The sequence below is a fragment of the Pecten maximus genome, chromosome 10 (assembly GCF_902652985.1).
Source record: "Pecten maximus chromosome 10, xPecMax1.1, whole genome shotgun sequence".
Classification (NCBI taxonomy): domain Eukaryota; kingdom Metazoa; phylum Mollusca; class Bivalvia; order Pectinida; family Pectinidae; genus Pecten; species Pecten maximus.
In genome coordinates, this window is record NC_047024.1 from 37,897 (window position 1) to 49,960 (window position 12,064).

General features: G+C 38.4%; 1 protein-coding gene across 1 annotated transcript; it reads right to left on the bottom strand.

Moving 5' to 3' along the window:
• Positions 1–599: 599 nt before the first annotated feature.
• Positions 600–2,871, bottom strand: LOC117335325 (ATP-dependent DNA helicase Q-like 3). Its single transcript, XM_033895261.1, is given in 4 exon segments — positions 600–1,595; positions 1,829–1,875; positions 1,877–2,073; positions 2,425–2,871. Coding segments are annotated over 4 exon segments (1,377 nt in total). The 5' UTR covers positions 2,741–2,871; the 3' UTR covers positions 600–778.
• Between the last annotated feature and the right edge of the window lie 9,193 nt (positions 2,872–12,064).

A 12,064-nucleotide genomic window follows, 5' to 3' on the forward strand; every position in this document is an offset into this window, starting at 1 on the left:
GGATCTGTGAAAAATAATAAAATCAATAATTTCTACAAAAGAATATATTTAAAACTGACAGTACATCATCAAATTCTTGATCAATTTCAACATTAACTATAATTTAGTTTAAGATGTATCATGTATATATGATAATTAAAAGTTCACTATTCAATAATAAATATGACCATCATGCATATATCTTTTATGACAACCTTCATCTTAAAGAATCCCAATATACCAATCATCTATTCGTCAGATCACATCCATCTTAAATGTTGCCTTATCAAAAGCAAATGCAAGCTTAAGATGGCCAGGTGACCATTTAGATTTTTTTCTTTTTGGATTCTAAATCAAAGTACAGAGTTATATATACTGGATTATGATAGATTTCAAAAGTAAAGTTGAATATATTGCCCTTTATTTGACTTTGCAAATGTCAACAACAATCAACTTTAGGTATTAATATAAGCATTATAATGAGGACATTTGATGGAAAATTGCCGAAGTCAGCCAGGTTGGAAATGTATTCAGATTATGATTTTGATATATTACAGCTTCCAATCATTATTATTATACATATTACATTAATTATAATCAGTTTCTCACATTTGGTTTGAGAAAGACATTGACTTTACATTGTTTAAATGAACAAAAAATAGTTGGGCTGTAAGTACAAGGCAAACAATTTATTTTAGCCAAACTGGTTTAAACTCCATTCGTGATCAGGTATTGATGATAAACATTAGATCAATTTGTTCTATATATATACTATATAGCAATGAATGGTGTAGTCACATCACTGATTTTCTGTAGATCTGCAATTAGAGCAACAGTTGTTTTTATCACCATCAAACAAAACGCTATCAAATCCAAAGTAATTTACAAGGTTTCTTCGGTAACATCCTGCATGTGTACAAAACTTGCGCATGTCTTCAGATAAGCCTTTCCTATTTCTCGCTATGTCACTGTTGTTGTAAAACAGTATGGCTTGTGCTGATTGTCCCAGTCTACCTGCCCTTCCCATTTCTTGTAAATATGCTTCCATGGTGGTTGGTGGCCTACAGTGAATCACACGTTCTACACTGGGTGCATTGACACCCATTCCCAAAGCCATTGTTGCAAGTACAAGACGAACTTTAGGGTTGGGTTTCACTAGTTCCTCAATTATCACTTGTTTCATGGAGGCTGGATAATCTTTATGAAACTGTGCAAAGATCCTATTCTGTGGTACTGCATCGCCATTGTATGATATGTCTGACAAGTTATGTGTCAAAAATTGGAAAAAATATCCAAGACTTTCCAAACTTTCAACATACATTATCGTAACTGGGAACACATCCCTTTTCTCTCGGAGTTCATCTGCTATTGGGGTGATTATATTGTTTAATTTATCAAACTTCCTGATGTTTGGCAGTCTTTTCCTCACCTCAATATAAATGTTAGGCCTATCAACATTCAAAGTTATCACTACAGGCCTGTCAAAATTTAGCACCTTTGACAGATTTTCCACTGATTTAGCAGTAGCTGTGGCTGTAAGTGCTAAATGAATTGCATTTTCAAAAATACAAACAAGTTCTCCCAATTTTCCAAAAGCTGGACGGAAATCATCACCCCTGAAATACAATGAAAATGGTTTTAATTTTACTTAAGAATCTTCCTTTAAAATAATGTGCTTTATTATTACTATATAGATAATACAATAGCATTAGTAGAAACCAACATTTCTTCACATGCAAATGAATAAAAAAATACTAGACTATTCAAATGTTTATGTCATTGATGAAGTTAATAAGTACTAAATGGTTCAACTCAACTATTCATGAATATACATCTACTCGGTACATACCATTCCGAGACCATGTGTACTTCATCTATGACTATGGCACACACTTTTACGCTGGAAACTCTTTGACCTAATAAGTTTGGAAAACTTTGTTTTGATGAATGTCTCTGGATGGGCATAGATCAAGACAAAATCGCCCCTCTCAATTTTGTCAAATGGTACGTCCGACTGTAGTGCGCATGCTTCATCTGCAGCATCAACTTCATCATCAATATCTTCCTTCAGGTTGTAGGTCATCCCATGTGTACCTGTAAGACACATTATATTCTGATATATCACAATGAAAATATAAGACATTATTATCTAAATAACAGAATCTTTTACTTTAATGTAGACCTTAAGAAATAATTTGTCCGCCTCCTCGAGCTCTAGCAGTTGAAAGAAAATTCCAACTCGTGTGCACATGTGCTGAGGGTAAGAAATTATATGTTGCATATGTGTGTAATATACTGTAGCCTTGTATTTTAGTTTAATTTAAACCCTTCGGTTTTAATTTGCAGTCCTTATAACTTAAGTAGATCTAGTTGAGAAGAAAAAAATATTATATAATTGTGAATAAATTGAGCGTTACAATATCCCATAGGGCATACATTTCTCACCTGTTATATTCACAACACATGCTGCGACTCCCTTGTTCCTTAGACCAAGGACTTGATCATGCATTAGTGAATTTAAAGGCGATATCACCAACACTGTCTTAGGATGGCTGTGATTGAATTTCCGTTGTATAAACCACGGCAAAAGCTGAAATATCACGCTTTTGCCGTATCCAGTTGGCAAAACCGATACGCAGTCCTTTCCGTCATACAACGCTCTTAAGGTTTCCACTTGTTTTTCTTTCAACACAATTCCTTTTTCTGAATACAGAGGGCATGTTTGCGTAGCAAACTGTAAACAATCCTCGAAGGCGGCCATTTTGTTGTACTACGTTTTCCTGTCTGTTTACATCTGAGTGAATAGGCAGCCGCATCACAAATGTCTGGCGTAAGCGCATATCAAAACTCTGATACAGCCGAGGTTAGATGAAGGGTACCGGAATCGGCCGAGGTTAGCCGAATGAGAGTAATATATGATGGTTTCCATTCTACTTGGCAAACGTTAAAAGTTGGTGTACCACAGGGCTCTGTCCTTGGACCATACTTATTCCTTTATATATTAATGACCTAGAAAATGAGATTGGGTGTAATATAAAGTTATTCGCTGATGATACTTCACTGTACATAATAATAGATGATAACCAACAACAAGCAGCTGCTAGACTGAACGATGATTTACATAAAATATCCAAATGGGCAAATGATTGGGGTATACATTTTAACCCAGATAAAGCTGAATCCTTAATAGTATCTAAGAAAGTTAATGCAAATAACTTACATCAAAACCTGATATTTAATAATATTCAGGTAAACAACAATACAAATCATAAACATCTAGGTGTCTTTTTAAATGAACAAGGTAACTGGACACATCATATAAACTCTATCTATGAGAAGGCTTATACAAGAGTGAATATACTTAGAATGTTAAAATATAAACTATGTAGAAAGGCACTTGAAACCCTGTATGTCACACTTATTAGACCTATACTTGAGTATGCTTGTGTTATATGGGACAACTGTACAAAACAAGAACAAGAGGCCCAGGGGCCTTAACGGTCATCTGACTCTAAATTAAAACCCTTATATTATTGTAGTATGCATTCTCTGTAGCAAGTATATAGTGGCACTGTTGGCCATGGTGTCCATCTTGCATTTCTGACTGACCCAATAAATAATAACACTTGGTCTGGACCATCTAAGGATAATTTCTGGTAAGTAAGAGCTGAATCCCACCGGTGGAATTTGAGAAGAAGTTTAAAATAGGTGTTGTTCAGGAAAACCATGTTTGCGCAATCATGTTACAAAATGGCCACCATTGCTGCCATGTCAAAGTTTTTACGATGCCAATTTTCAGCTCAATGGTACCAGTGGAACTGGAGAAGAAGTTTAAAATGTGTTTTTTAAGATAGCGGATATGGCGGCCATCTTGGATTTCAGACCAATCTGAAAAATAACAACACTTGGTCGGGATCATCTCAGGAACATTTCAGGCAAGTTTCAGCCCAATAGCACTGGTAGAACTTGAGAAGAAGTTTAAAATGTGTTTTTGAAGATGGTGGTTATGGTGGCCATCTTGGATTTCGAACCGAACTGAAAAATAACAACTCTTGGTTGGGATCAAATCAGGTGATTTCAGGCAAGTTTCAGCTCAATAGCACTGGTGGAACTTGAGAAGAAGTTTAAAATGTGTTTTTCAGGATGGCGGTTATGGCGGCCATCTTGGATTTCGGATCGGCCCGAAAAATAACAACACTTGGTCGGGATCATATCAGGATCATTTTTGGCAAGTTTCAGCCCAACAGCACTGGTGGAAGTTGAGAAGAAGTTTAAAATGTGTTTTTCAAGATGGCGGCTATGGCGGCCATCTTGGATTTCGGACCGACCCGAAAAATAACAACATTTGGTCGCAAACATATCAGGATAATTTCAGGCAAGTTTCAGCTCAATAGCACTGGTGGAACTTGAGAAGAAGTTTAAAATGTGTTTTTCAAGATGGCGGCTATGGAGGCCATCTTGGATTTCGGACCGACCCGTAAAATAACAACACTTGGTCGGGATCTTCTCAGGATCATTTCTGGCAAGTTTCAGCTCAATAGCACTGGTGGAATTTGAGAAGTTTAAAAGGTGTTTTTCAAGATGGCGGCTATGGCGGCCATCTCGGATTTCGGACCGACCCGAAATAATAACAACACTTGGTCGGGATCATATAAGAATCATTACAGGCAAGTTTCAGCTCAATAGCACTGGTGGAACTTGAGAAGAAGTTTAAAATGTGTTTTTCAAGATGGCTGCTATGGCGGCCATCTTGGATTTCGGACTGACCCGAAAAATAACAACACTTGGTCGGGATCATCTCAGGATCATTTCTGGCAAGTTTCAGCCCAACAGCACTGGTGGAAGTTGAGAAGAAGTTTAAAAGGTGTTTTTCAAGATGGCGGCTATGGCGGCCATCTTGGATTTCGGACCGACCCGAAATAATAACAACACTTGGTCGGGATCATATAAGAATCATTACAGGCAAGTTTCAGCTCAATAGCACTGGTGGAACTTGAGAAGAAGTTTAAAATGTGTTTTTCAAGATGGCTGCTATGGCGGCCATCTTGGATTTCGGACTGACCCGAAAAATAACAACACTTGGTCGGGATCATCTCAGGATCATTTCTGGCAAGTTTCAGCCCAACAGCACTGGTGGAAGTTGAGAAGAAGTTTAAAAGGTGTTTTTCAAGATGGCGGCTATGGCGGCCATCTTGGATTTCGGACCGACCCGAAAAATAACAGCACTTGGTCGGGATCATATCAGGATAATTTCAGGCAATTTTCAGCTCAATAGCACTGGTGGAACTTGAGAAGAAGTTTAAAATGTGTTTTTCAAGATGGCGGCTATGGCGGCCATCTTGCATTTCGGACTGACCCGAAAAATAACAACACTTGGTCGGGATCATCTCAGGATCATTTCTGGCAAGTTTCAGCCCAACAGCACTGGTGGAAGTTGAGAAGAAGTTTAAAATGTGTTTTTCAAGATGGCGGCTATGGCGGCCATCTTGGATTTTGGACCGACCCAAAAAATAACAACACTTGGTCGGGATCATCTCAGGATTATTTCTGGCAAGTTTCAGCCCAACAGCACTGGTGGAACCTGAGAAGAAGTTTAAAATGTGTTTTTCAAGATGGCGGCTATGGCGGCCATCTTGGATTTCGGACCGACCCGAAATAATAACAACACTTGGTCAGGATTATATCAGGATCATTACAGGCAAGTTTCAGCTCAATAGCACTGGTGGAACTTGAGAAGAAGTTTAAAATGTGTTTTTCAAGATGGCTGCTATGGCGGCCATCTTGGATTTCGGACTGACCCGAAAAATAACAACACTTGGTCGGGATCATCTCAGGATCATTTCTGGCAAGTTTCAGCCCAACAGCACTGGTGGAAGTTGAGAAGAAGTTTAAAAGGTGTTTTTCAAGATGGCGGCTATGGCGGCCATCTTGGATTTCGGACCGACCCGAAAAATAAAGGCACTTGGTCGGGATCATATCAGGATAATTTCAGGCAATTTTCAGCTCAATAGCACTGGTGGAACTTGAGAAGAAGTTTAAAATGTGTTTTTCAAGATGGCGGCTATGGCGGCCATCTTGGATTTCGGACTGACCCGAAAAATAACAACACTTGGTCGGGATCATCTCAGGATCATTTCTGGCAAGTTTCAGCCCAACAGCACTGGTGGAAGTTGAGAAGAAGTTTAAAATGTGTTTTTCAAGATGGCGGCTATGGCGGCCATCTTGGATTTTGGACCGACCCAAAAAATAACAACACTTGGTCGGGATCATCTCAGGATTATTTCTGGCAAGTTTCAGCCCAACAGCACTGGTGGAACCTGAGAAGAAGTTTAAAATGTGTTTTCAAAATGGCGGCTATGGCGGCCATCTTGGATTTCGGACCGACCCGAAAAATTACAACACTTGGTCAGGATTATATCAGGATCATTTCAGGCAAGTTTCAACTCAATGGCACCAGTGGAACTTGAGAAGAAGTTTAAAATATGTTTTTCAAGATGGCGGCTATGGCGGCCATCTTGGATTTTGGACCGACCCGAAAAATAACAACACTTGGTCGGGATCATCTCAGGATCATTTCAGGCAAGTTTCAACTCAATGGCACCGGTGGAACTTGAGGAGAAGTTTAAAATATGTTTTTCAAGATGGCGGCTATGGCGGCCATCTTGGATTTCGGACCGACCCAAAAAATAACAACACTTGGTCGGGATCATCTCAGGATCATTTCTGGCAAGTTTCAGCCCAACAGCACTGGTGGAACTTGAGAAGAAGATTGAAATGTGAAAAGTTTACGCACGGCGGACGGCGGACGGCGCACGACGACGGACGAAGCATGATGACTATAGGTCATCCTGACCCTTCGGGTCAGATGACCTAAAAATATATCTTGGAACCAATCCAGCTTGATGTAATAAGAATAATTACTGGACTAAGAAAAGGTACTAGTCATGACATATTATACAAAGAAATAGGATGGGAAAGCTTACAGACTAGAAGGGACAAATATAAACACCTCTTCTTCTTTAAAATAGTAAACACCCCAAATTACCTACATTAAATTATTCAACCTTATGTAATAAACCCAGAAGAAAATATACAATCTTAGACTCTCCAGAATTTTCAATGTGCCTCGTCCCAGAACCATGCTATATGCAAATAGTTTTTCCCAGTATGATGAACATATGGAATAGTCCCAATAATAGTTTTAACAATATTAATAACATAAGTAGCTTTAAAAGGGAAATTCAAAAGACAATAGTAGGAAACACAGCTCAAACAGTATGAACACCTGTATTTAAGTATTCAGGACCAAGAAATGACCTTAGCTGTTAATAGGACGTTAAACAAAATAAACCAAAACCAAACCAAAGGACCAAGAAAAGTTAATATAATAATGTGTCAATTAAGAAATGGAGTGAGTCAGCTAAATTATGATCTGTTTAAAGACCATTTGAAAAATACTTCAAATTGTTCCTGTGGTTACAGAATTGAAAACTTCTACCATTTCTTCTTTGAATGTCCTAGCTTTACTGATTCTAGACAAACTCTATTTCAAGATTTTACATTAATTGATAAAGACTTTACTGATACAATGTCTTTAGATATAATTCTAAATGGCAATCAAGAAATTAATCATGTACAGAACCAGGATTTGTTTGAGTGTGTGCATAGATACATTATTGCTACACAACGGTTCAAATAGCTGATATAGACAGATCATTAGAGGTGTAGTTATTATAAATCGTTGATGGTGTTATATGATGTTGAAATAATAGTATTAACCGTAATTGCTGGTAAAATTATGTTATTATGATATTATTATATACAAAATAATTACCTGTGTTGATTGACTACTGGGCATCACTTGCCAGTGGACTTTATGTGGTCATGATTCATAAGGTATATACGTATACAAGTAGTATGAAATAACTAATTTAAAAGTTATGACATAATATATTTAAGTATTGTATTTATTGTGTAACACCAAAATAACACTAGTACTCTTAGTATCTGTTGTTTTTTAACCACAGTGTAAGTATATGGTATATGATAATGCCCACCAGCTCATAGTATCTTCTAAATATCTAAAATAAGTTTTAATAAAAATAATAAAATTACATGCATGCAATGTCTGTGAATGTATAATGTGTGTTTGTATGTATGAGAAAGTATGTGTTCTAATTGTCTATTTTTTTTCATTTTCCCCATTCATTTCCAATATCTATTAATTTTCATTTATTATATACTGGAAGCTAGGGAGAGAGCTAATATAGGCTTTGCCTGTTGCTTAATCCCCATTGATTTATCAATAAAATATGTTTGAAACAGAAATATATTCCAGTGATTAACATTTCAAATGTATGATATCTTAAAATAACATGTCCATTCTGATCCCTAGTTTCACTTGGCAAACAATAATCAAAATGAATTCGTTGTACGCTTCCTAAATTGGCGTATTGTTGCTACAAGATTAACCAATCACAGGCATTCACTAATTACAGGTTACGATTTAGGGACCCTTAGTTGAAAGTATATCAAGGGCTAGGGTACCCTAGATTCTTTAGTCTACACCTGCCACCTGAAGAAGACAATAGTCGAAACCAGTAGTGGCATTGACAACATCGGAATCATTCTCATATTCTTTTAAGTGTACTTTGGTATATTATTGTGTATTTCTAATCATTAATTTCCTTTTCAGCGTTTTAGTGGGTTTTTTAGTGCTTTTTTAGTGCTTTTTTTTTTTTAAATCTTAGTGGTTTTTTTAGGGGTAAAACAGATTTTTCAGTTCCATTTTCACGTGAATATCATTTTTTTCCTGATTTTCGGTCATTTTTCTCAAAAAACAGCCCCCCCCCCCCCCCCTTTTTTGCAAGTACTAGATTAGACATTTGTTGACCCCCATTTTTTTGCCCTCCAATTTTTTGGTCCTACACTATCTTTTCTAATTTCGCACAATAGTTTGAACCTCCAATTTTTATCAAGATGGCGTACGGAAATAAGCGATGGCAAAAGCCAAATCAGAAATTCCAAACCGAACGCCAAATACATTCGGCTTTTTTTCCAACTGATTCAGGCCATTCACCACATTTCGGTTATAGAGGTTCAGGCTAAGGGTGGTCCCCCAACCAGAGGGTTTCAGAGACAGGTAGCAAATCTTTCCAAATTCCTTAAACCCGCTCAACCTAACCGCTCCATTTTACAGCGCCTCTAAAACATCCACATGTCTTGGGCTAAATTCACAGCCCAAGCCTTGCTGGAGCATTACCGTGCCAGAATTTCGGAACTTTTAGGTACAAGTAGGGCCCACAACTTTAGTAGAAATATGGTCAATTCTTTTTCGGACTCTTCTTTGGATTGGGCAAGAAAAAACTTTAAAAATAAACTTCGAGAAGACACGGTCTCGACATTCAAAAACATGCTGCCAAGCCTTTGTGCTATACCTGTCAATGACTCTCGACCCACCCGCATCTCGGCCCCAGCTAACTCATCCCCCACTTCTCCTCCACCTTCTGCCCACTCTAACCCTAACCAGACTGACACCTTCCAAACTCCTGACCGCCGCCGCACCCGGGCTTCCTCTCGCCTAACTAACAACCCTAACATCACCACTGGTAACCGCTTTTCCTCCCTTTCACCTCCCCCCACCCCGAGTACGCATAAGCGTAAACGGGACCCTTCTTCTCCTTCACCTGCTAACACGCCCCGCAAATATCGCAGGGCTCTCAACTTAAAACCACTTCAAACCCCTAACAAAACCCGCACTCCTAACCCTCCTAGGTCACCTCCCAGCTATGCGGAGGCGGCCACTAAACCACCCTCCATTAACCGCCACCCTAACACCCCTAACAAATCGGAATGGCAACTCCCGCCAATTAACAAACCGATTCTGGTGATAGGAGCCTCTAACCTCTCCCGGGTAACGTCTCTCCCTGATCCTACCGTCCAAATTGAATCCTACCCAGGTGCGAAGATTAGGCACATTGTAAACATAGTCAAGAATTATGCCCACTCTGGTCTTCCAACCCATGTAATTGTAAACATTGGAATTAATGATTGATGTGTTTCGGGACCTATCCGTCCTTCGTGATGTATTGAAAAAGTCGATTCCCTTAGCACGATACTATTTCACAATCGTGCCTATTTCGGAAAAACTGGCCAAAACAAAACCTAGGGAATCTGACAATCTTTCGGCATTGAATAGGCACCTTTTGGACATTCAAAACAGGCCACGGTTACTTTGGACAGTAGGATCGCTGGGGGCACCGATTCAACTCAGACGGCATTCATTGGACCGAGGCCACGGCCAATGAACTTGTCCGCTCTTGGGTATCTCAGGTAAAAAATCCCAAGGGTTTTATTGCCTAGATCCTAAAGGGTTGAACCAGGATCGCCCCTCAGATAACCCAATTAACACCATAAAACTAAGCTCTAGGACTTTAAACTCAGATTAATTCCAGCTTCTTGATAGAGGTCTGAAATTTATACCGACGCCTAGAAATGTTTCCATCATCCATGCATAAAACTTAAGGCAACCATTATCAATGATTCGATAGATTTCTTAGATACGACTGTGTTTAAAGGCCCAAAATTCGATCGAACAGGAAAACTAGACATTAAAGTGTTCTTCAAACCAACAGATTCCCGACAACTTCTTCACAAAAAGTCGTTTCATCCGAAACATTCCTTTTAGGGCATAATTAAATCACAGATAGTTCGTTTTCCTTGAATCTATACTCGAGAGACGGACTTTAACAATGCAGTATACATCTTGCTTAGGGCAATCAGAAACCGCAACTAATCATATAGATTTTTGCGTAGAGTGAAAGGGGAAACTTTAAAAGAAATAAACCATAAATACGGTTATATAGCGGAAGCCTGTAAACGATGTGAAACATGCCCCTCTCTCCAAGTCACCACCTGCTTTCTAAGTTCAAAAACAATAGAAGTATTTCATATGAAACAAGACCTAAATTGTAACTCTAAAAACGTAATTTATATTTTCACTTGTAGGAAATGTGATTCGCAATACGTAGGGCAAACATCTTTGTCGTTAAGAGATAGATTCACAAGATACCGTTTTGATATAAGACACAAAAAAGATAAACCAGTTTCGAGACACTTTAACCAAAACGAACATAGTTTAGAGCACGTAAACATAACACCGATAGAAAAGATACCAGATTCTAGTTTTCTAAATGAGAGAGGAGGTTTTTGGATTGACAAACTCCAGACTTTACCCCACACGGCATAAACGAACAATCAGTTCCAAACCAGATCCTACCTTTTGCAATAACCTATAACACAACAGCCACAGTAGTAGGGAGAAAGGTAAGAGAACATTACAATAAAATACACTTAGAATTTCCTGAAATCTATAAAAACAGACTAGTTACAGCGTACCGCAAAAACAAAAACCTACAAGATCTATTAGTTCGCAGCAGACTTAAGACTAACATGTAAACTCTTAGGCCAGTACACAGGGATTAAACCCTAATCCCGAACCATAACCTTTAACCTAACCCTAAACCCTAACCCTAATCCTAACCCCTAACCCGGTTTCCTAAGTCAACGTTGTACTTCCAAATAAAAACATCGACTGGGACCAAGCTGATTAATAAGCACCCAAACTACAAATAAAATCATTATATCACCGATTGGTCTTCACAAGTGACGTCACTATTCAAAATCTAAATATAGGTGATCAACTTGATCACTGCGTACTTATCCCCTAACCCTAACCCATCCCTAACCCCTAACCCTAACCCTAACCCTAACCCCTAACCCTAACCCTAACCCTAACCCTAACCCTAACCCTAAACCTAACCCTAACCCCTAACCCTAACCCTAACCCTAACCCTAACCCTAACTATCATCATGATTAGACCAATTCGTTACATAAGTTTCAATGGCCCGTGGTTAGGTCTAAAAGTGTGTAGAATGATTCGAAAAGTTGATAAAATTTGTCCACAGATATGAATTTTATTTTCATTTTTGCTTCCCAAAAACCCACTTCTTCACATTAATTTTGCGAATTAAAAAGTGGGAAATTCAACAAGAAAAGCATTAAACGATACATATTGCAACTATT